The sequence below is a fragment of the Thalassophryne amazonica genome, chromosome 6, assembly GCF_902500255.1.
Source record: "Thalassophryne amazonica chromosome 6, fThaAma1.1, whole genome shotgun sequence".
NCBI lineage: Eukaryota > Metazoa > Chordata > Actinopteri > Batrachoidiformes > Batrachoididae > Thalassophryne > Thalassophryne amazonica.
This window is the reverse complement of record NC_047108.1, coordinates 35860483-35886344: the sequence shown is the minus strand read 5'-3', so window position 1 is coordinate 35886344 and position 25862 is coordinate 35860483. Positions and strand designations below refer to the sequence as shown.

The window sequence follows — 25862 nt, the reverse complement described above, 5'->3', positions numbered from 1 at the left end:
CAGGAAACATCATGAATTCAATCATTTGAGGTTGTTGTCTGTCTGATGAGCACAACCCCTGCAATGCTATATTTGGAAGCTGTCCTAAATGAAACGTATAAGGAATTCTTTCTCTCTGAAATAAAAGAAGCATTTTACGTCTAAGTTGGTGAAGTTTTTGTTTCCCACTGTTTGATTGGTGAAGCTTTTGTTTCCCACTGTTTGATTTTAAAACGCTCTTTTACGGGGTTGACACAAATTTAATACCACGTCAACGTCAACGCATCGTAAGGGCCATTATTTTGAAAGGACTTCCTGGAAGTACTGCATCGTGTACTGTATCTTGCTTGAGTGGTGTTTTTCTCGTCACCTTGTGTACAACTGCGGGCGCACCGGAGGAAGGACGAGAAGTTTTCTTGTTGTTGTTTGTTTTTTTAAATTGAGAGCTTCGTCTTCTCCTCATCGCCATGGAAGCTCCGCCGCATTTCTCCAGGGAGGAAATCAACAAAACGGTGTGGGAAGTGCCGGAGAAATACACGCGGCTCAAACAGATCGGAACCGGAGCGTACGGCTGTGTGTGGTGAGTGAAACGCGGGCCAAATCCTGCACGGCACAAAACTACTCAGAACACCTCCACATCCTGTCAGCCGTTGGGACACATCTCATCACATAACACTGTGCTTAGGCGCCTCATAAATACTGCAAAGAACACCGCTGAAATCTGCTTCTACGTCCACTTAGAGGCACGTATAGTATATAGCTGAGGCTCATTCAGAATTGTGTGTCACAAAATAATGATTATTTAAAGGGGACGCATGCAGTGGCGGCGCCAGGAAATTTTTGTTGGGGGAGCTGAGGGGGTGCTGGGGGGCTTCACAAAATGTCGTCGAAATGAACAATATAGTAAATTGCTTTATAAATACCAAGGTATATGTTTTGGCAAAGGCTATACGCCCAACCGTTGGGCAAATAAATATGTCCTACCTTATTCGCCCAACCGTTGGGCAGATAAGATCTTCTAAGATCTTCGCCCAACTGTGATCGTGTATTTGACATGTTTTGTGCATCTAAACTAAGTTTTTTACACCACTTTTTAAGGCTCTATTGTGGCGTATGTTTGACACATTTAATGGCGCCGTCTTTAATTACTGCGAAAACACCACAATGGATGAAAACAGACAAACTTCATAAGCATTTTGAACGGAAGCCTGTTAACGACAAAACAGTTTTTGAACAAAATGCTGCTTGTTGGCTATAAGATGGTGTTAGTTTGACACAGTTCCCTGGGTGTGATGAGCCAAACAGAACCGTTTTAGATCACAGCCCCTCCGTGGGGTGCGAACCCTCCCGCAGCCGGCGAAAAAATGCCCGCCTTTCTTCCCTCCCGTGTTGAAACCAGAAGTGAGCTTACAAGCGCGCGCATTTGTCGGTTGTGGTTGGGCGTATATACTCGTGAATTTACTTTATTGACCCAATGGTTGGGCATATAGCCACTCTCGTATGTTTTAGTCACCCGTGCTCCTCTAAAATGTGGTATCAATGCACACACACATCACTTTGAATGGTTGCCGAATAATGATATACAGCTTCTGTATATTCTGTGTTTGTGCGTTGCTGTGGCCAACGTGCTTGATGAATTCCTGCGCAAAAAGTAGTTCCCAGATAATTGTGATATATTCCTGTGAGATAATAATTATATCTCATCTAAATCAATTCTGAAATTTACCAGTAATAAAATTATAAAGATAAGTGAAGTGGCTGTAATAAATATTTAGGAAACCTAAATTTTTTGAGTATGGAGTTAAATTTGTCTCATTAATACTTGCAAATGCACAGAGGACGATTTACACTCAACGAAAATATAAACGCAACACTTTTGGTTTTGCTCCCATTTTGTATGAGATGAACTCAAAGACCTAAATCTTTTTCCACATACACAATATCACCATTTCTCTCAAATATTGTTCACAAACCAGTCTAAATCTGTGATAGTGAGCACTTCTCCTTTGCTGAGATAATCCATCCCACCTCACAGGTGTGCCATACCAAGATGCTGATTAGACACCATGATTATTGCACAGGTGTGCCTTAGACTGCCCACAATAAAAGGCCACTCTGAAAGGTGCAGTTTTATCACACAGCACAATGCCACAGATGTTGCAAGATTTGAGGGAGCGTGCAGTTGGCATGCTGACAGCAGGAATGTCAACCAGAGCTGTTGCTCGTGTATTGAATGTTCATGTCTCTACCATAAACCGTCTCCAAAGGCGTTTCAGAGAATTTGGCAGTACATCCAACCAGCCTCACAACCGCAGACCATGTGTAACCACACCAGCCCATGACCTCCACATCCAGCATGTTCACCTCCAAGATCGTCTGAGACCAGCCACTCGGACAGCTGCTGAAACAATCGGTTTGCATAACCAAAGAATTTCTGCACAAACTGTCAGAAACCGTCTCAGGGAAGCTCATCTGCATGCTCGTCATCCTCATCGGGGTCTCGACCTGACTCCAGTTCGTCGTCGTAACAGACTTGAGTGGGCAAATGCTCACATTTGCTGACGTTTGGCACGTTGGAGAGGTGTTCTCTTCACGGATGATGCGAAGGAGATGTGTTGCACTGCATGAGGCAAATGGTGGTCACACCAGATACTGACTGGTATCCCCCCCCAATAAAACAAAACTGCACCTTTCAGAGTGGCCTTTTATTGTGGGCAGTCTAAGGCACACCTGTGCACTAATCATGGTGTCTAATCAGCATCTTGATATGGCACACCTGTGAGGTGGGATGGATTATCTCAGCAAAGGAGAAGTGCTCACTATCACAGATTTAGGCTGGTTTGTGAACAATATTTGAGGGAAATGGTGATATTGTGTATGTGGAAAAAGTTTTAGATCTTTGAGTTCATCTCATACAAAATGGGAGCAAAACCAAAAGTGTTGCGTTTATATTTTTGTTGAGTATACATATATCCTTTGATTTGTACACGTGCCTTGTGATCCACAAACACAAATTTCTGATTTGTAACGTGTGTGGGGTTTTACAAATAAATGTTTTTCGCAAAACTGAAAATTCTGTTTGTGAAGGGTGATTCAGCATTAGTGGATCACCGAACACACACATTCATTACTTTGCTCAGTTACGCAATATTGAGACATTCTCAGTGCAAAACTGTAGTTGAGATCCACAAATATGTCAGTCGCTATTCACATTATTGGCAGAATTATTGGGGGCGCTGAGGGGGGCCTGGCTCATTATTGGGGGGCTTAAGCCTCCCCAAGCCCCCCCCCCCCCCCCCCCGGTGCCGCCACTGGACGCATGGTGTAAAAACTGCTTTGGATTTGTTTTTGGCAGGATTACTTTGAAATGTAATCCAAAAGTAATCAGATTACAAGTAATCCAAATGTATGTACATACATACATGTAATCCACATGTATTCTTTCAAAGTAATCCTACTCAACCTTGGTGTTTGGTATGGTGCAGTCAGGTCTGGAACATATGCTGTTTCCACGGGTCACAGCATCCACCCCTCTGCAGAACTGACCCACGTCCTGGTTGACAACCACCCAGACAGACAATCAGTTCATGTCCATGATGTCCTCCATCTAGCCATGTCTCTGCAGCAGCTATGGAATATATTGGCGTCCCTCTGATTTTTACCTGAGGCCAAAATTCAGGTGAGCCCTGTTAACTCCCGCCATTTGGGGCCCACAAATCGGATCGCGAGTTATTTTAAACTGCAAATTTAAAAACTTAGAATGATCTTACGTTGCCATATTATAATAGTTTTGACATTTTGAACCATGATTCCTTCCTGGATGTTGATGATTTCTTCATCTGGAGTGGGTTTGGAATCTTTATTTCCTCCCCCGGCTGCCTGAGGGCTTCATCAGTGTGGAAGGTTCCTGACGAAGATTCCTGGCAGTAATAGGACTGGAGTTATGCTGAGCACAGACAGACGGATGGACGCAAAGTCTTCACAATGCCCGATGGCGATACAGGTGAGCCCGTCTGGCCATCGCACGTGTGTGTATAAATTCCGTCCCCATCTGAACCGACAGTAAGGATCTAAAGAATCTCATCCAAGAACTTTGTTTCATCAGGAATCTTCCACACAGAATTGTCCACCTTCATCGCTGACCTGCAGCAGCTGGAGGATGAAGAAGAAATTATTGTGCGCAGTGACGATCCCTCCCAAAAATGGTCAAATTAAAATTGACTTTTATAGGTAGTCTAAATTTTCAGGGTCCTTAACTTGACCACGAGTACAACCGAATATTGACTTATGCTTGTGTGAGTTAACGGGACTCACCTGTATGGCCCTCGGGTATTGTGAAGTAGGGTTACTCGAATTACTCAATTACTCCAATAATTCGATTACAAAAAATGGTCGATGCAAATTCTGTGCCTCAAAGCTTCATTTAACGTTGTAGTACATTCCGCCAGAATAATCAATAGAATACCCGACTACTAAAATGATCAATAGCTGCAGCCCTATTGTGAAGACTTCCCGTACGTCTATCTGTCTGTGCTCAGCAAAACTCCAGTCTTATTACTGCCAGGGTCTTCAAATTCACAGGGAACATTCTTGGGACACAGACTTTGGAAGTTCAAAGATGGCTAACCTTGACCTATTTTAAGAGGTCAAAAGGTCAGATTCTGTTTCCTATTTTTATGATTATATGGCTGAGGGTATTTTAGCATTGCGTTATATTTCCTTTTGCTGCCGTCCTGAGCACTGATCACCAACCTGCTGGGTCACTCAGGAAAATGTGGCACAGAGCCATAATGTCATAGTAGATATCATCTGGGTCCCCCCCGGTAACTGTAAACACAGTCATTCCAGCAATTCTCTAGAGAGTTCTACTGCAAAAACATCCCGTCTTTGTCTCAGGTCAATGACTAGTGTCCAGGTGTCATGACCATACTGTAAGGGTTCTGTCTCACTGGGCTGCGAGTCTTAAAGAGTAGTTGGAGATGCAAATTTGTGACAAAACATGTAAATGAGCAACAGAGTTTCAGTTGGTATCTCACTGAAATGACACGTTTGTGAACAAAGACCCTAGGATGGCTGCATGCTGCTATTATAATGCTATTGTATAACATGCTGTTATTATGTGAAAAGAGGCTGTGGAAATACCCCAGACTGTAGGCATGGAAAAAGAAGCACTGTAAATAATAAAATTAAACAAAATAAATAATTAAGTAATAGTAATAATAATAATAATAATAATAATAATAAATGTTTTGCTTGGTGGCAACACACTCAATGGCAAATACGTCCAGCAGAGTGACACCGCACCCTGCCTCCAATCCGTCTCATCTGTAAATCTACTTTCCTCCGGCATTGAAGGTATAGCCAGAGATGTCCTTCTCGCTTCTTGAGGATGACCAGTATTTGCTTCTCTTCATGCATGGGCTGAGGGCTTCCCGCATGACCACCTCTCTGCGCCATCTCTCTGTCCATGAATTGCTGGGGATAAAACAATAAATGATTGAACTTATTCTCGTTGTGCCCCTCAAAATCACACAATAGAGGTCTGCCACACTCGCTCAGCCAGTTCCAGAGGCATTCTTCTCTCATCATCTCCACTATTTTGTTCCCAGGGCAGCTCATGCATGTCAGATCCTCATTTTTTTTTCTCCAATCACTCACAATGTGGTTTCATCCATTGTCAACCCCTCACAAAGTTCTTTCATGATTCTCGAATGTTATGAGTCACAGAGACGACATTCAGAGGGCTTTTCAATGCCCGCGATGGCTCTGTGAGTATATGGAGAAGACCTTTGTTGCCTCGCCAACTTTGAACTGTTCAAAATTTGGGTGTGATGCATGCGATACCTTGCAACTCACACGAGAGGATAACGACACCCAGCAAACGTCACGCAAATCCCCCCCAATTCTCTTGCAAATGCTGTTCACAAGCTGTCCCAGCCTAGTGAGATGGTACCCTAACTCTTTGACCTTCAATGATATCGGCATCACCAAACACCTGTTTCCACAGGCCGAAGACCTAGAGACATGAATGTCACTGCTAAGATAAATTAGTCTCTACAAATTCAACAATTTTTACATACAGGTACATACTGATGACTGAGTCCAGGAAGCCATTGAACATCTTGAGCTTAGTTTTGATCAGGACAATAGAGCCTGCTTACGTGTGCCACCACCTAGTGGGTAAAAAAGTCATGTGCCATCGAAATGCATTCCAGGAAAAAGTTTGACAGCCCTTACATGATCCCGTCACTACAGTTTTGTTAATCTGCGTTTAAGGTGATTTACTGGTGTTAATGGTTCCCCGACAGATGGATTTCTTTTGTGAGGCTGCAGAATGTCCATCTCAAAACAGACTGAAAAAGCTGGATGTTTACCTGTGGATGTTGAGTGTCAGCTTCTCCATTGGGGCGCATGATCATGATACTCCTCATGATCACACGCCCCAACATCCTCAAATCTGCCCTCTGCCTGTTCTACAAATGCTAATACCTCTTTGTTTTTGTTGAACTCATGTATTACTGTCTGAGATAAAATTTCTTGTAGTTGTTTCCTGATTAACTTTGATAGTGGTACATCAGAAGCCATGTTGGATTTAGTGTGTTGACTAGCTGCCTGGACGAAAGTGAATTTTTACTTATTAGGCGTCAGCAGCACACATAACTCAGGCAGCCTCTATTGCAAACCGTCACACTGACTCATCCCTTAGCTTAGCAAGTGCTGCTATCTGGACATCCCTCAACGGCACAAAGATCACAACATTCAGTGTTTCCATTAGAATATTTTTCAGGCTTGGTGATACTCAAGTCAACTCTGGGAGGAGCAGGCGCTGATGCTGCACTTCCCTGCATCCATGACACCACAGAAGTGCCCTGGATCCTGGATGTCAACCACCCAGGCCGAAAACCGGTCCCTCCACACATCTCTAAAATAACGTTATATCTGCCGCAGCCAGGTGAAACATGGGCACCCCCCTTGGCCTTCACCAGGTACTCAACATTCAGGCTCCTGCATGCTTGCACAGAGAAACACGCCACATGGCCAAAGTGTCCCAGCTGGCACCCCCACCCACCCAAATTGTAAATTGTGCTGCACAGTAAACTGTCATGTGTGTTCTCAGCAATGCAAAAACTAATGCTAAGCGATTTGATCATTATTTATCCCATCACAGTTCCTGTGATCATATTCATATACGAGGTCTATTAGAAAAGAAACCAACCTTTTTTTCAAAAACTACACTCAACAAAAATATAAACGCAACACTTTTGGTTTTGCTCCCATTTTGTATGAGATGAACTCAAAGATCTAAAACTTTTTCCACTTACATTATCACCATTTCCCTCAAATATTGTTCACAAACCAGTCTAAATCTGTGATAGTGAGCACTTCTCCTTTGCTGAGATAATCCATCCCACCTCACAGGTGTGCCATATCAAGATGCTGATTAGACACCATGATTAGTGCACAGGTGTGCCTTAGACTGCCCACAATAAAAGGCCACTCTGAAAGGTGCAGTTTTGTTTTATTGGGGGGGGATACCAGTCAGTATCTGGTGTGACCACCATTTGCCTCATGCAGTGCAACACATCTCCTTCGCATCATCCGTGAAGAGAACACCTCTCCAACGTGCCAAACGTCAGCAAATGTGAGCATTTGCCCACTCAAGTCGGTTACGACGACGAACTGGAGTCAGGTCGAGACCCCGATGAGGATGACGAGCATGCACATGAGCTTCCCTGAGACGGTTTCTGACAGTTTGTGCAGAAATTCTTTGGTTATGCAAACCGATTGTTTCAGCAGCTGTCCGAGTGGCTGGTCTCAGACGATCTTGGAGGTGAACATGCTGGATGTGGAGGTCCTGGGCTGGTGTGGTTACACGTGGTCTGCGGTTGTGAGGCTGGTTGGATGTACTGCCAAATTCTATGCGATTTTGCAAGTTCTCCCACTTAGAAATCATGGAGGGGTCTGAAATTTTCATCTTAGGTGCATGTCCACTGTGAGAGACATAATCTTAAAAAAAAAAAAAAAAAAAAAAAAAAAATCTCGAAATCACAATGTATGATTTTTTTTTTTTCTTTTCTTTTCTTTTAGAATTTATTTGTATGTTACTGCTGCCAACCAGCAAGAATCCTGGCTCACACAGACCTGTTAATTTTTCTTTAAGAAGCCCTCTTATTCTGCAATCTTTACCTGTATTAATTGCACCTGTTTGAACTTGTTACCTGTATAAAAGACACCTGTTCACACACTCAATCAATCACACTCCAACCTTTCCACCATAGCCAAGACCAAAGATCTGTCTAAGGACACCAGGGACAACAGGTAGAAGACAACAACTGTTATGATTATTTATTAGAAAGTGGAAGAAACACAAGATGACTGTCAATCTCCCTCGGTCTGGGATTCCATGCAAGATCTCACTTTGTGGGGTAAGGATGATTCTGAGAAAGCTCAGAACTACACAGGAGGACCTGGTCAATGACCTGAAGAGAGCTGGGACCACAGTCACAAAGATTACATTAGTAACACATGATGCTGTCATGGTTTAAAATCCTGCAGGGCAGCAAGATCCCCCTGCTCAAGTCAGCACATGTCCAGGCCCATTTGAAGCTCACCAGTGACCATCTGGATGATCCAGAGGAGGCATGGGAGAAGGTCATGTGGTCAGATGAGACCAGAATAGAGCTTTTTGGAATCAACGCCACTTACCATGTTTAGAGGATGAGAACAACCCCAAGAAAACCATCCCAACCGTGAAGCATGGGGGTGGAAACATCATACTCTGGGGGTGCTCTTCTGCAACGAGGGCAGGACGACTGCACCGTATTGAAGGGAGGATGGATGGGGTCATGTATTACGAGATTTTGGCAAACAACCTCCTTCCCTCAGTAAGAGCATTGAAGATGGGTCATGGCTGGGTCTTCCAACATGACAATGACCCCAAACACACAGCCAGGGCAACTAAGGAGGGGCTCCGTAAGAAGCATTTCAAGGTCCTGGAGTGGCCTGGCCAGTCTCCAGACCTGAACTCAATAGAAAATCTTTGGAGGGAGCTGAAACTCCAAACTTGAAAGATCTAGAGAAGATCTGTATGGAGGAGTGGACCAAAATCCCTGCTGCAGTGTGTGAAAACCTGTTGAAAAACTACAGGAAACGTTTGACCTCTGTAATTGCAAACAAAGGCTACTATACCAAATATTAACATTGATTTTCACAGGTGTTCAAATACTTATTTGCAGCAGTAACATACAAATAAATTATTAAAAAATTATACATTGTGATTTCTGGATTTGTTTTTTTTTTTTTTTTAGATTATGTCTCTCACAGTGGACATGCACCTAAGATGAAAATTTCAGACCCCTCCATGATATCTAAGTGGGAGAACTTGCAAAATCGCATAGTGTTCAAATACTTATTTTCCTCACTGTATGTATTTGATGGCGATTCAATTCCTCACAATGCAATACGATGCGATTTGGTGCGATGCGGTTAGGGATTCGACTCTTTATCGATTTCCTTATCAGTAACTCTAGTGAATTTTCTGTGTACTAAAAGTAGGCTTTACATGTTTTCTATGTCAACATTTTATTGAGTCTTAAAGTAAATAAATATGAAATTGGTCACTGGATCCTTGATCTCTGGACATAAATAAAAATCAATAAAATCTGTACATGGTCACTGGATTCTTGATGTACATGGTGGACACAAATTGAAATAAACAGAATCTGTAGTTTTTGTCGAAAGCATTTCCTTTCAGATATTGACATAAATGTAACTCCATAGACTCTGAGCTGAGCTTTTCAGCCGGTTGGCTGCATGTCAGGATGCAATTCATAAAAACAAACACAAGACGTCTCATTTTGAGAGAAAAAAAGCTTGGTTTTGGTCGGTTGTAGTTTGTATTATAATGTTTGGAAAGAGGTGCCATTTGATTTTAAAACGGCGAGTCGCTCTGAAGTTATTCATTCTGACCGAAATCTGCGCGGCTCTTTGGACCTGTGCACTTAGCCCCACAAAACAGAGGATATTATTGTTGTTATTATTATTATTATTATTTCCTTTACCTGATGGACAACTTCAGTTTACGCACCAGCTGGTGCTCACGCCAGAGGACTTGCGCTTCTGTAAACCAGCGAAGCAGAGAACCAGTGAACAGTGGGTCATAGCGCTGCTTCGTTGCTTCGAGCTTCAAGCAGACCCTCTGCAGTCTGCAATCAACGTAGAGAAATGATCATTTTTTCGATAAACACCCTCAAAACCAACGGCCGCTCCAGTGTCTTGAACAGTCTGTGGTGCATTCATTATGCCTCAGAAAAAAATTGATGCAGGCACCGAGCAATTCAACATGATTCATTCAACCCGTTAGTTGAATCGATGCATACTGAATGAATCAATGCACTTGCATTGCGCGTTTGTATGTAGATACCGATTTGTATTGATTAATCTCCACTTGCCTAATGTATTCGACCCTAATTCCAGTGAAGTTGGGATGTTGTGTAAAATGTAAATAAAAACAGAATACAATGATTTGCAAATCCTCTTCAACCTATATTCAATTGAATACACCACAAAGACAAGATATTTAATGTTCAAACTGATAAACTTTATTGTTTTTTGCAAATATTTGCTCATTTTGAAATGATGCCTGCAACACATTTCAAAAAAGCTGGGACAGTGGTATGTTTACCACTGTTACATCACATTTTGTGTTACATGACATTTTTGAAGGGTGGTAATAAATTAAGCAAAGTTTTTATAATGATTTTAACTGAATGTGCAGGAAATGAAAATGAGATTTTTTTGTGAAATGTTTTGTGAAGTATTTATTATTTGACACATTTTATTGATGTCATGTTTTCAAGAGATATTTCCTTTGTTAGGAGCTTGTCTGGTTACCAGGAACTGATTAATGGTGATCAATGTCAATGTCCATTGTTCACCTAATATCCCTAATTTCTCTTAGTCCTATCACCTTTCTGTTTTTGCAGTGTTCATTCTTGACCCAAAATACATAAGCATACCAAACAGCAAATGTCAACTGTCCACAGTTTCTCTGTGATTTTATATATATACAGTAGTGTTCAGAATAATAGTAGTGCTATGTGACTAAAAAGATTAATCCAGGTTTTGAGTATATTTCTTATTGTTACATGGGAAACAAGGTACCAGGAGATTCTCACAAATCCAACAAGACCAAGCATTCATGATATGCACACTTTTAAGGCTATGAAATTGGGCTATTAGTTTAAAAAAAAGTAGAAAAGGTGGTTTTCACAATAATAGTAGCATCTGCTGTTGACGCTACAAACTCAAAACTATTATGTTCAAACTGCTTTTTTAGCAATCCTGTGAATCATTAAACTAGTATTTAGTTGTATAACCACAGTTTTTCATGATTTCTTCACATCTGTGAGGCATTAATTTTGTTGGTTTGAAACCAAGATTTTGCTCGTTTACTAGTGTGCTTGGGGTCATTGTCTTGTTGAAACACCCATTTCAAGGGCATGTCCTCTTCAGCATAAGGCAGCATGACCTCTTCAAGTATTTTGACATATCCAAACTGATCCATGATACCTGGTATGCGATATATAGGCCCAACACCATAGTGGTAGAAACATTCCCATATCATGATGCTTGCACCATCATGCTTCACTGTCTTCACTGTGAACTGTGGCTTGAATTCAGATTTTGGGGGTCGTCTCACAAACTGTCTGCGGCCCTTGGACCCAAAAAGAACAATTTTACTCTCATCAGTCCACAAAATACAACCCCTGGCAATAATTATGGAATCACCGGCCTCGGAGGATGTTCATTCAGTTGTTTAATTTTGTAGAAAAAAAGCAGATCACAGACATGACACAAAACTAAAGTCATTTCAAATGGCAACTTTCTGGCTTTAAGAAACACTATAAGAAATCAGGAAAAAAAAATTGTGGCAGTCAGTAACGGTTACTTTTTTAGACCAAGCAGAGGGAAAAAAAATATGGACTCACTCAATTCTGAGGAATACATTATGGAATCACCCTGTAAATTTTCATCCCCAAAACTAACACCTGCATCAAATCAGATCTGCTCGTTAGTCTGCATCTAAAAAGGAGTGATCACACCTTGGAGAGCTGTTGCACCAAGTGGACTGACATGAATCATGGCTCCAACACCAGAGATGTCAGTTGAAACAAAGGAGAGGATTATCAAACTCTTAAAAGAGAGTAAATCATCACGCAATGTTGCAAAAGTTGTTGGTTGTTCACAGTCAGCTGTGTCTAAACTCTGGACCAAATACAAACAACATGGGAAGGTTGTTAAAGGCAAACATACTGGTGGGCCAAGGAAGACATCAAAGTCTCAAGACAGAAAACTTAAAGTAATATGTCTCAAAAATCGAAAATGCACAATGAAACAAATGAGGAACAAATGGGAGGAAACTGGAGTCAACATCTGTGACCGAACTGTAAGAAACCGCCTAAAGGAAATGGGATTTACATACAGAAAAGCTAAACGAAAGCCATCATTAACATCTAAACAGAAAAAAACAAGGTTACAATGGGCTAAGGAAAAGCAATCGTGGACTGTGGATGACTGGATGAAAGTCATATTCAGTGATGAATCTCGAATCTGCATTGGGCAAGGTGATGATGCTGGAACTTTTGTTTGGTGCTGTTCCAATGAGATTTATAAAGATGACTGCCTGAAGAGAACATGTAAATTTCCACAGTCATTGATGATATGGGGCTGCATGTCAGATAAAGTCACTGGGGAGATGGCTGTCATTACATCATCGATAAATGCACAAGTTTACGTTGATATTTTGGACACTTTTTTATCCCATCAATTGAAAGGATGTTTGGGGATGATGAAATCATTTTTCAAGATGATAATGCATCTTGCCATAGAGCAAAAACTGTGAAAACATTCCTTGCAAAAAGACACATAGGGTCAATGTCATGGCCTGGAAATAGTCCGGATCTTAATCCAATTGAAAATCTTTGGTGGAAGTTGAAGAAAATGGTCCATGACAAGACTCCAACCTGCAAAGCTGATCTGGCAACAGCAATCAGAGAAAGTCGGAGCCAGATTGATGAAGAGTACTGTTTGTCACTCATTAAGTCCATGCCTCAGAGACTGCAAGCTGTTATAAAAGCCAGAGGTGGTGCAAAAAATACTAGTGATGTGTTGGAGCGTTCTTTTGTTTTTCATGATACCATAATTCTTTCCTCAGAATTGAGTGATTCCATATTTTTTTTCCCTCTGCTTGGTCTAAAAAAGTAACCGTTACTGACTGCCACAATTTTTTTTCCTGATTTCTTATAGTGTTTCTTAAAGCCAGAAAGTTGCCATTTGAAATGACTTCAGTTTTGTGTCATGTCTGTGATCTGCTTTTTTTCTACAAAATTAAAAAACTGAATGAACATCCTCCGAGGCTGGTGATTCCATAATTTTTGCCAGGGGTTGTATTCCTCCATTTCTCTTTAGGCCAGTTGATGTGTTCTTTGGCAAATTGTAACCTCTTCTGCACATGTCTTTTATTTAACAGAGGGACTTTGCGGGGGATTCTTGCAAATAAATTAGCTTCACACAGGCGTCTTCTAACTGTCACAGCACTTACAGGTAACTCCAGACTGTGTTTGATCATCCTGGAGCTGATCAATGGGTGAGCCTTTTCCATTCTGGTTATTCTTCTATCCATTTTGATGGTTTTCTGTTTTCTTCCACACATCTCTTTTAAAGCATTGGAGATCATTGTAGATGAACAGCCTATAATTTTTTTTCACCTGGGTATAAGTTTTCCTCTCTCCAATCAACTTTTTAATCAAACTACACTGTTCTTCTGAACAATGTCTTGAACGTCCCATTTTCCTCAGGCTTTCAAAGAGAAAAACATGTTCAACAGGTGCTGGCTTCATCCTTAAATAGGGGACACCTGATTCACACCCGTTTGTTCCACAAAATTGACGAACCCACTGACTGAATGCCACACTACTATTATTGTGAACGCCCCCTTTTCTACTTTCTTTTTACTAATAGCCCAATTTCATAGCCTTAAGAGTGTACATATCATGAATGCTTGGTCTTGGTGGATTTGTGAGAATCTACTGAATCTATTGGTACCTTGTTTCCCATGTAACAATAAGAAATATACTCAAAACCTGGATTAATCTTTTTAGTCACATAGCACTACTATTATTCTGAACACTAGTGTGTGTGTGTATTTTTATATAACCGTATTTTCCGCACCATAAGGCGCACCTAAAAGCCTTAAATTTTCACAAAAATCGGCCACGCGCCCTATAATCCGGTGTGCCTTATGTGCGCACTGAATTCCAGAATCTGTAAAAACGACCGACGTTGTCTTTGACCATCGGAATATCGGACCATTTTCCGCTGACACAAGGACATAATACGTAAAGTACGTACGCTAGCAACATAGAGTACGTACCCTGGCAGCGATAATCCAATCGGAGAACATTACGTAATACGTAAAGTACGTACGATGGTAGCGTAGAGTACGTACGCTGGTAGCGATAAACCAATCAGAGAAGAGTCCGTGAGTCCGTGGTACGTACACTTACCTCCGCCACTCCTCCGGTAGTTACCGTATACTACAGGTATCCTGCAAAACATTTGTTTGTCTAAGGACCCCCGAAAATGGCGCCAGCGAAGAGACATGCTTACGAGGCACAATTCAAACTGCAGGCTATCAGTTACGTGGTTGTTCATGGGAACAGAGCAGCTGCGAGAGGAAACAAGAAAATGAACTGCGTCAAGTTAAAAAGACCAAACGGAGTTTCCGCAGAAACAAAGCGAGGTGGCCACAGCTAGAAGACCAGCTGTTCAATTCAGACACAGAAGATGAGGACTTCGATGGAATTGTGACAGAACCATAATAAAAAATAATGTGAGTACCATATTGTTAAATACCGGTAGTTCAAAGTTGTTAAAAAGTTCAAATAAACTCACCGTTTTGCTTCCGAAACCTTTTTTTTTTTTTTTTTTTTTTTTTTGTAGACTATATGTTTTAGCGTGTGCCTTTTGTAAGGGTTAAGTACCTGCTAATTGAGGCTGCGCCTTATAATCCGGTGCGCCTTTTGTAAGGGTTAAGTACCCGCTAATTGAGGGCGCGCCTTATGGTGCAGAAAATACGGTATGTATGTATGTATATTATACACATCCATTTTCTTCCGCTTTATCTGGAGTCGGGTCGCGGGGGCAGCAGTTCAAGCAAAGCCGCCCAGACCTCCCAATCCACACACACCTCCCCCAGCTCCTCTGGGGGAACCCCAAGGCGTTCCCAACCCAGCCAAGAGACGTAGTCTCTCCAGCGTGTTCTTGGTCTTCCCCGGGGCTTCCTCCCAATGGGATGTGCCCGGAACACCTCTCCAGTGAGGCGTACAGGGGGCATCCGGAAAAGATCCGTTTATGTGTGATCATGCATTGTGATGAGGTGCACATAAATATTTTACCTTTTAATGTACTGGAGTAGTAGTAGACCAAAGTGGAGTCAGTCATGTACACAAACCCACACTTACACAGGCAGTGGAAGGAGGAGGATTAACGTTAATCCTTCAAAGCTTATCTATAGTGAAATCTTGAGCCAGAATCCAGATGTGGATCACCTCCAAAATTTAATGGAGTCTTCCATGGCCTAATATCTAGGAGTGGTGAAAATTTCGTCAAAATCCATGCAGTAGTTTTGACGTAATTCTTAAAAGCCTAAAAAGTCAATTTCTAAGCCAGAATCCGGATCTGGATCACCTCCAAAATTCAGTGGAGTCTTCCATGGCCTAATATCTATCTGTGGTGCAAATTTGGTGAGAATATGTGAAGTAGTTTAGACGTAATCCTTCAAAGCCTATATAAAGTGAAACTTGATCCACAATTTGGATCCAGATCACCTTCAAAATTTAATGCATTCTTTCATGCCCTAATATCTGAAAATTACTTCAAAATCCGTGCAGTAGTTTTGACGTAATCCTGCTGACAGATAAATAAAAAAAAAAAAATAACGCCAATGATTTTATTACGTCCTTAGCGGACTTAATAAAAATGTCCAAATATGCATCACCCTGACCATATGTCAATGTAGTTTTTACTGTACATGGAAAATATTTGTGCATCTTACTGAAAATGTTTAAAACGTGTAACCTTTAAAATAAGCACTTTGTGAAGAATTGAGGTCATGTCACCTCCATTATTTGACAATTTACCTCTATTATGGGTAATTTTCCTTCACTGCACATCTATTCTAAATCATCTTGTTTGAAGCTAGAAGCAGGAAAAAACACAAATAAGCCAAAACAGAAGCATTAGTTTGATTTTGGGTGAATGTTTGGATTGGATGCATTTTGCATCTGCGCAAGAGATGCATCACATCAACCTCAAAGTGATGTTTGCAGTCTGAGTTGGTGGATGCTGCTTCAAATAGCTTTCCTCCTACGATTCTGCCCTGCAGTTTGCAGCACACACACGCACAACACAAGTTGGCAAAAAAGCCACATTCAAAGCCCACATCAGTCCACCTGAGCACATCTTTGCTGTTTTGTGTGATTTCATGCAAAACAGTCGAGCAAATGAAACCTGTGATCACAGGAGACTCTTTCATCTTTCTGCCACTGCTGTAAGTTCAAAAGACTGAAAGCATTAAAGATAATAGAAGGCTCTTTTAGAGGAAGTCCTTTACTTCTTAATCCATTATTCACTGCAGCTCATCAATCAATGAGAAGACGAAAGAGAAAGTGGCCATCAAGAAGCTCCACAGGCCTTTCCAGTCAGAGATCTTCGCTAAGAGGGCCTACCGGGAACTCCGACTGCTAAAGCACATGAAGCACGAAAATGTGAGTTGTTTAGATTCTCGGCACTGACACTTTCTGTTTAAACACATTGTCGATTTTAGTGAGTAACACCAGTAACATGACCACAGTCTTCAAGACCATAAATTCATATTTATACAACAGTGTTGACACCAGAGGAGAAGAGAAGAGAGAAGAGAAGACTCCTTATCAAGTGCAGAGAGTTGCCTGGCCTTAAACAGGTTAATGTGAATTTGTGTGATATTTCAGAAAGGAATTAATTTATAACCTCACAAAACGTAGAGAAGACTCTCTACTAGAGTCAAGACAGAAGTCAGACTACCAGAGCACGAATTTTAGCTGAGGAAGGTTCTGCGATTAGAAGCGAAATGTCCTCGCGTCAACCAACCCAGTCGAGGATTCAAGCATCTCTGCCACAGACTGATGGCCAATAATCAACCATAGGGCCCAGAATAACATGTTATCATTATTATCACTCACACTACATATTCATACACTACATACATACCATACCCACCATGACTCATCAAACCACAAACATCCATTTACCCCTACAGTCACATTACCCACAACAGACAGAGGCAAAGCAACCAGATGCTATTCATTTTCAATCAGCGTAAGCGCTCTACAGCAACGTAGCATGGCGACTGTCGATCTGAGTGAAGGCAGCGTGACAACAGCATGACATACGTTGGTTGCTCTAAAAAATATTGCAAAATGGATGCGAGTAATGGAGAGTGTGGTACAGAGGTGAAGCGTGGGGTGGGTGGAGCAAAGGTGGCAGGAATGCACTCTCAGACAGCTGTATTTCTGTATAAATCTAATATGTTTAGCATTTTTTTTCTCTTGTATTTTGTAAAAGTTGGTGAGAAATAAACATTTAAAAATCTTAAAACCTTGTTTTTGGCACCAGCATCTTGGCTTTCCATGCCTTATGTACCTCCCTTTTTTCAGGTGTTCAGTACTTTTTCCCTGTGTCATTTCACGTTATTACACATAGCTTAATTTATGGACAGCTATAGTTTGATTTCTTTGTATGTGTGGATTATTTGGGTTGTTACTGACATCTGGTGAAAATTTCATGTCAGTAGCACCTGTAGAAATAAATTTACTGAGCAAAATGATGACATGTTCGATTAGGGAATAACTCCATTCTGTCTGATGCGTCGCCAGTAAAACGGATGTTTGTGACCGTATAATAATAGCATGAACGTCCACAAATCATCAGACACAAGGGGATTGTTCCCATTGTAATCCAATTCCATCGTTTGCACGGTTTGTTTTTCTGTAGGTAATTCGTTCAGGGAGGCTTACTGTGAGGCAGCGTCATTCCAACAGCTGTCGGGGCATGGAGTAATGCATCAAATGTGAAAATCCATGAAATGTAAAATGGTAATTCTGTATCAGAATCCACATCAGTACTTTCATATGTTATCTTAAATTCACCCATTTTGGTGGCGGCATCGGTACGCGACTTTCTCTCGCTCTCAGCTAACAGTGTTAACAGCTAGCAGCACGTGCGACCGGTGTTCTGTCGAATTGTGCGTCTTGTCGCATAAATTGGCAGTTCCGCGTCCTGATAATATTGCACATGCGTGTGCATGTGCAGTTGCGCGGAGGGCTGAGCTGTTGACAGGAATGACATTTCGTCAGAACACCGGTCAGGGCACAGAGTAATGCATCCAAATGTGAAATGGTCAGATATTTTGCCACCGTTAACCCGATATTATAAGGTCTGTAATCTCACACAATTAAACAGATTTGTGGAAGAAATGTAATTGGATTAGAATACGTATTTTACATGCTGTATGTTTGAATACTCATGAGGTGTTTTGCATTGACCATCTGTGGTTGAACATGGACATGTAGAGGGCAGGATATGAGGTAGAGCCACGTGTGCACAATTCCAGGTAGTGTGTAATTTATAATAAAGATTGTGCATGTACAAACAATATTATAAGTGCAAATTTGTTTTGGGGGGGTGGGGGGGTGCCATATTAGCTTTGATTCATACATATATACGTTTAGTATGAATCCTACATAGGGTTTTATAAGTGAGGTGCCTGGTCCAACTCTTCTATCTTCAGATTTCCTGTTTCTCCATTATCCAAATCCTCAGAATTTACACTCAACAAAAATATAAACGCAACACTTTTGGTTGTGCTCCCATTTTGTATGAGATGAACTCAAAGATCTAAAACTTTTTCCACATACACAATATCACCATTTCCCTCAAATATTGTTCACAAACCAGTCTAAATCTGTGATAGTGAGCACTTCTCCTTTGCTGAGATAATCCATCCCACCTCACAGGTGTGCCATATCAAGATGCTGATTAGACACCATGATTAGTGCACAGGTGTGCCTTAGACTGCCCACAATAAAAGGCCACTCTGAAAGGTGCAGTTTTGTTTTATTGGGGGGGGATACCAGTCAGTATCTGGTGTGACCACCATTTGCCTCATGCAGTGCAACATGTTGGTCCACTCCTCTTCAATGGCTATGCGAAGATGCTGGTTATTGGCAGGAACTGGTACACGCTGTCGTATACGCCGGTCCAGAGCATCCCAAACATGCTCAATGGGTGACATGTCCAGTGAGTATGCCGGCCATGCAAGAACCGGGACATTTTCAGCTTCCAAGAATTGTGTACAGATCCTTGCAACATGGGGCCGTGCATTATCCTGCTGCAACATGAGGTGATGTTCTTGGATGTATGGCACAACAATGGGCCTCAGGATCTCGTCACGGTATCTCTGTGCATTCAAAATGCCATCAATAAAATGCACCTGTGTTCTCCGTCCATAACAGACGCCTGCCCATACAATAACCCCACCGCCACCATGGGCCACTCGATCCACAACATTGACATCAGAAAACCGCTCACCCACACGACGCTACACACGCTGTCTGCCATCTGCCCTGAACCTGTGAACCGGGATTCATCCGTGAAGAGAACACCTCTCCAACGTGCCAAACGCCAGCGAATGTGAGCATTTGCCCACTCAAGTCGGTTACGACTACGAACTGGAGTCAGGTCGAGACCCCGATGAGGACGACAAGCATGCAGATGAGCTTCCCTGAGATGGTTTCTGACAGTTACCATTTAACAATGCAAGAGGTTCAGGGTTCTATCCCTGCTTGTACTGTGATGTTACTCATTGGGAAACTCAAGAAACTCCATTCCCACAGGAATTCCTCAATCATCAGTACACATGCATCATCTCAGGTTTCAACTTGCTCAGTAGCTGAGAGTGTAAGTCATTCATCTGGCACTTCATGGTTCAGTTTCTGTTTGTCACAGTGTTAGACATTTGGAACTTAATGTTTTGATTTCTGTATGGTCTTATGCTGGAAGCTGCTGTCGCCACTAATTTACAGACCCAAGTACCACAACTCATGAACTGTGCAACAGCGAGTCCAAGTGTTCACTGCGGCTGCTTGGACCATGACAATTACTGCTTGAAGTCCTGTTTAAGTGTGTTGTTTGAGCTGTGAAGGACAGAGTGTGATATCCACATGATGTCCAACAAGATAACATATTAATATGTGAACATGGACGGTTCACTTTGCAAGATTTAATGAACTTGTGTGTGTGTGTGTGTGTGTGTGTGTTGTTGTTATTGACAGAGAGAGTACGGTGACCCTTTGTGTGTAGTTGTTGTGACTTGGTGACTGTTACTCATGCTGTTCTCCACGTCCCTTTCAGCGATGTGTAATTCAGGCAGTTTTCATAAAGCTTCTGAGTACACAGGTTTGCTCAGAGTACTGAAATTCTCAGAAAATTCTGAGTCATTTTCTGAGAATTTCCCTTTAGTGTTAAGACTATGACCTTGTCAATATGTTATGCACAAACCATCTGAGCCCGCAGGAGAGCTCCTGGAGTGGAACAACTGTTCCACAGTAAATTTGCTTTGTAGGAGTAAAGAGGGGGACTTTTAGGAGTCTTAGGAGTTTTATCAGCTGATGATGAAACCAGTGAAAGAAACCAACAACACACCCCTGACAACTCTGATGGAGTTACAAACATCTGAGGCTGTGATTGAAGAAACTGCTTGCATTTGAATCGAATGGCCACTTAAAAATTCAAGATGGTGGCCATCTTGGAACATGGCCACCAAAATGACCTATCAAAAAACATTTTTCTTATAAATCATCATATTTGATCACTTAAAATGATGTCATACTCCATTTAGTTATATTTTATTTGCTATTTATGGTATTATTTATTTATTTATTTTGCTTATGTGCCAAACTTGAGTGAAGTTTAGTCTTAATGGTTTACACCCAGCATATTTTGAAAGTGTTCATCTCTGGAAATTCCTGCATGTAGTCCTATTAAAAGGTGTTGAATATGTGTAATTTTTAATCTGCAGGCAACATAGACAAATGGCAATCAAATACGTAATGACATTTTTGTGATGGAAAAACTGATTTTGGGGTTGATATGGCAGCTATCATGAAATTAAGTGCCATCTTGGATTTTACTGATGCTGTAAAACCAATCCAATCTGATAGGAGCATTTCAATGCAAAAAGTAATGTTTGAGTCAGTCATTTTGGTGGCCAGTATTTGCATGTTTTTGCTGTAAAATGTATAATATCTGCTTCACACAATTTATGGTTGTGATTCCTAAATGTTTAATGCAAGTTATCTTTGCTTTTCCTGTAGTTTTATATATTTTTTCAGTATTGAAGACACCTGGTGTCACACTCTAATCAGCTAATTAACTCAAAACACCTGCAAAGGTCTTTAAATGGTCTCTCAGTCTAGTTCTGTAGGCTACACAATCATGGGGAAGACTGCTGACTTGATGTCTTGCCTGGGCTAAAGACAAAAAGGACTGGACTGCTGCTGAGTGGTCCAAAGTTATGTTTTCTGATGAAAGTAAATTTTACATTTCCTTTGCAAATCAAGGTCCCAGTGTTGTGTGGGCCGCCAGAAGAGGAGGTACTGCTGGCCCACCACCAGAGGGCGCCCTGCCTGAAGTGCGGGCTTCAGGCACGAGAGGGCGCTGCCGCCACGGACACAGCCGGGAGTGACAGCTGTCACTCATTAATTCCTGACAGCTGTCACTCATTCTTCATCATCGCACTCCATAAAACCCAGACGTCATCTCCACCTCATCGCCGAGATATCGTACTTCTTTGGAGGTAATAGACTCAGCCGTTTGTGTTTTACAATATAATCTGTATATTGTGAGTGTTTGCAGGAGTACCGGTCCCTCTGTCTGTGGAAGCTGAGTGAGTGCTGGACGGCACTCTTTTCCCCTGAGGAATCACTGCGGTACTCTGCAGAATATTGTTAGAGGTGGAGGTGGCATTCCCACCGTTGTTGTTACGGGGTGTACACACACCCACACTTGACTGTCTTTGTTCTTCGCCAGCAGTACCAGATCCGACAGTCGGGGACGGTGATCACCTGGGAATTCGGGACTTGGCTGCTCCAGTATTCACCAGGTTCGGTGGCGGCGGAAATCGTGTGGTTCCGGCTCTTCTCAGGACAGACGTCTTCTATCCTCGAGCCTGCCCACACGTCACCTTTGTGGATTGACTGTAATCATATTCTGAGATTGTCTGTATATTCGTTGTGCACCTTCACAACATTAAATTGTTACTTTTTGGCTCATCTATTGACCGTTCATTTGCGCCCCCTGTTGTGGGTCCGTGTCACTACACTTTCACAACAGGATATCTCGGCCAGCGTCATGGACTCCGAGGGGCATCACCCGGCTGTTGAACGACCAATGGGAGAGCAGGGAGCGCAGGCATCTGCAGGAGGCGTGATTGGTGAGCTGCAGCACATTCTCACCGCCTTTACGGCTCGGTTGGATCACATGACCGAGCAAAACATCCTCCTGAACCACAGGGTGGAGGCTCTCTCCGCGCAGGTGGCGGCGAGCGCTCAGGGCGCTGCTGCAGCTCCTCCTCCTGCCGACCCTGTGCAGGATATGAACGTTCCAGTGGTGGTTCAACAACCCCTCCCACCATCCCCTGAAGCACACATAAGCCCTCCTGAGCCGTACGGAGGTTGTGTGGAGACGTGCGCGGACTTTCTCATGCAGTGTTCGCTCGTCTTCCCACAACGTCCCGTCATGTACGCGTCAGATGCTAGTAAAATAGCTTATGTGATTGCTCTGCTTCGGGGTAAAGCACGCGCCTGGGTTACGGCGCTCTGGGAACAGAACTCACGGTTGTTATCAGCATACACTGGGTTTGTGGGGGAGTTCAGAACAGTGTTTGATCACCCTAACAGAGGAGAGACCGCTTCAACAATGCTGCTGTCAATGCGACAGGGGCGCCGGTGCGCAGCCGAATATGCAGTCGACTTCCGCATCGCGGCTGCGAGGTCCGGCTGGAATAACGTTGCGCTCCGCGCCGCCTTCATAAACGGACTGTCATCAGTCCTGAAGGAGCATCTGGTAGCTAAGGAGGAACCGCGGGATTTAGATGGGCTTATCGATCTCGTTATACGGTTAGACAGTCGGTTGGAGGAACACCGTCGGGAGCGAGGCGAAGGACGTGGCCGGATATGTGCCGTCCCTCTCCCTTCCGGGTTCGAAAAGGGGCCGCCCTCCCCACGCTCCACAGCCGCAGCACTCCGTGGGGCAACAGCTCCCCCTGCTGACGTTGTTAGGGAAACGCACAGGGCCAAAATGAGGAGGCTGATCCGCGGGGAGTGTTTTCTCTGCACCTCAAAGGAGCACACACAGAAAAACTGCCCCAAACGGCCACAACAACAACCGCCCTCAGAGACTGGGCTAAGGGGGGGTCAAAACATTCACGTGGGACACACACAGATTGCCACACGACTCCCAGTTACAATCCTGAGCGGGGATTTAACCCTTCAAGCCCCAGCACTGGTGGACACGGGGTCAGAAGGGAATTTGCTAGACAGCAGATGGGCAAGGGAGGTAGGGCTCCCTCTGGTGGCGCTTCCTTCGCCATTGCAGGTGCGGGCACTAGATGGCACCCTCCTCCCTTTAATCACACACAAGACACAACCAGTAACTCTGGTAGTGTCTGGAAACCATCGGGAGGAGATCGAGTTTTTTGTGACTCCTTCTACCTCCTGCGTGATTTTGGGCTTCCCATGGATGTTGAAGCACAATCCCCGGATTGATTGGCCGTCTGGGGTGGTGGTTCAGTGGAGCGAAACCTGCCATCGGGTGTGTTTAGGATCCTCGGTTCCTCCCGGTTTACAGGCTAAGGAGGAGGTCAAAGTCCCTCCCAATCTGACGGCAGTGCCGGTTGAGTACCACGATCTTGCTGACGTCTTCAGCAAGGATCTGGCACTCACCCTTCCCCCGCACCGTCCGTACGATTGTGCCATTGATTTGGTTCCAGGCGCTGAGTTCCCGTCCAGCAGGCTGTACAACCTCTCACGACCTGAGCGCGAATCAATGGAGACCTACATCCGGGACTCATTAGCTGCCGGGCTGATCCGGAACTCCACCTCCCCGATGGGGGCAGGTTTCTTTTTTGTGGGCAAGAAAGATGGCGGACTCCATCCATGTATTGATTACAGGGGGCTGAATGAGATTACGGTTCGCAACCGATACCCGTTGCCATTGTTGGATTCCGTGTTCACCCCCCTGCATGGAGCCAAAATCTTTACAAAGCTGGATCTTAGAAATGCGTATCACCTGGTTCGGATCCGGAAGGGAGACGAATGGAAGACGGCATTTAACACCCCGTTAGGTCACTTTGAGTACCTGGTCATGCCGTTCGGCCTCACCAACGCCCCCGCGACGTTCCAAGCCTTGGTTAACGACGTCTTGCGGGACTTCCTGCACCGATTCGTCTTCGTATATCTGGACGATATTCTCATCTTTTCTCCGGATCCTGAGACCCATGTCCAGCATGTACGTCAGGTCCTGCAGCGGTTTTTAGAGAACCGACTGTTTGTGAAGGGCGAGAAGTGCGAGTTTCACCGCACGTCTTTGTCCTTCCTGGGGTTTATCATCTCCTCTAACTCCGTTGCCCCTGATCCGGCCAAGGTTGCGGCGGTGAGAGATTGGCCCCAACCAACAAGCCGTAGGAAGCTGCAACAGTTCCTCGGCTTCGCTAATTTCTATAGGAGGTTCATTAAGGGCTACAGTCAGGTAGTTAGCCCCCTGACAGCCCTGACCTCTCCAAAAGTCCCCTTCACCTGGTCAGATCGGTGCGAAGCCACGTTCAAGGAGTTGAAACGACGGTTCTCTACTGCGCCAGTTTTGGTGCAGCCCGACCCTAGCCGCCAGTTCGTGGTTGAAGTGGACGCCTCTGACTCAGGGATAGGAGCCGTGCTATCCCAGAGCGGAGAGACTGATAAGGTTCTTCACCCGTGTGCCTACTTTTCACGCAGGTTGACCCCGGCTGAACGGAACTATGACGTCGGCAATCGAGAACTCCTTGCGGTGAAAGAGGCTCTTGAGGAGTGGAGACACCTGTTGGAGGGAGCGTCTGTGCCATTCATGGTTTTCACTGACCATCGGAACCTGGAGTATATCAGGACCGCCAAGCGGCTGAACCCCAGGCAAGCCCGCTGGTCACTGTTCGTCGGGCGTTTTGACTTCCGGATCACCTATCGCCCCGGGACCAAGAACCAGAGGTCGGATGCCTTGTCCCGGGTACACGAAGAGGAGGTCAAAACTGCACTGTCGGATCCATCGGAGCCCATCCTGCCTGAGTCCACTATCGTGGCCACCCTCACCTGGGACGTGGAGAAGATCGTCCGGGAGGCCCTGGCACGGAGCCCGGACCCCGGACCCAGGAACAGGTCCGAAGAACCGTTTGTACGTCCCACCAGAGGCCAGAGCTGCAGTCTTGGACTTCTGTCACGGTTCCAAGCTCTCCTGTCATCCAGGGGTGCGAAGGACCGTGGCAGTTGTCCGGCAGCGCTTCTGGTGGGCGTCTATGGAGGCCGACATCCGGGAGTACATCCAGGCCTGCACCACCTGTGCCAGGGGCAAGGCAGACCATAAAAGGTCCCAAGGACTTCTCCAGCCGCTACCTGTGCCTCATCGCCCTTGGTCCCACATCGGCCTGGATTTCGTCACGGGCCTCCCGCCGTCCCAGGGCAACACCACCATCTTCA

At 43.9% G+C, this 25862-nt stretch overlaps 1 protein-coding gene across 1 annotated transcript in view; it reads left to right on the top strand.

Annotated features, from left to right (window-relative positions):
* Window positions 1–322: 322 nt before the first annotated feature.
* The window catches only part of mapk13 (mitogen-activated protein kinase 13), a 94784-nt gene continuing 69244 nt past the window's right edge, over window positions 323–25862 (top strand). The window contains exons 1-2 of the mRNA XM_034171991.1: window positions 323–559; window positions 16679–16808. Coding sequence (XP_034027882.1) covers window positions 447–559; window positions 16679–16808 — 243 coding nt within the window. The 5' untranslated portion in view covers window positions 323–446. The remainder of the gene's footprint in view (window positions 560–16678; window positions 16809–25862) is intronic.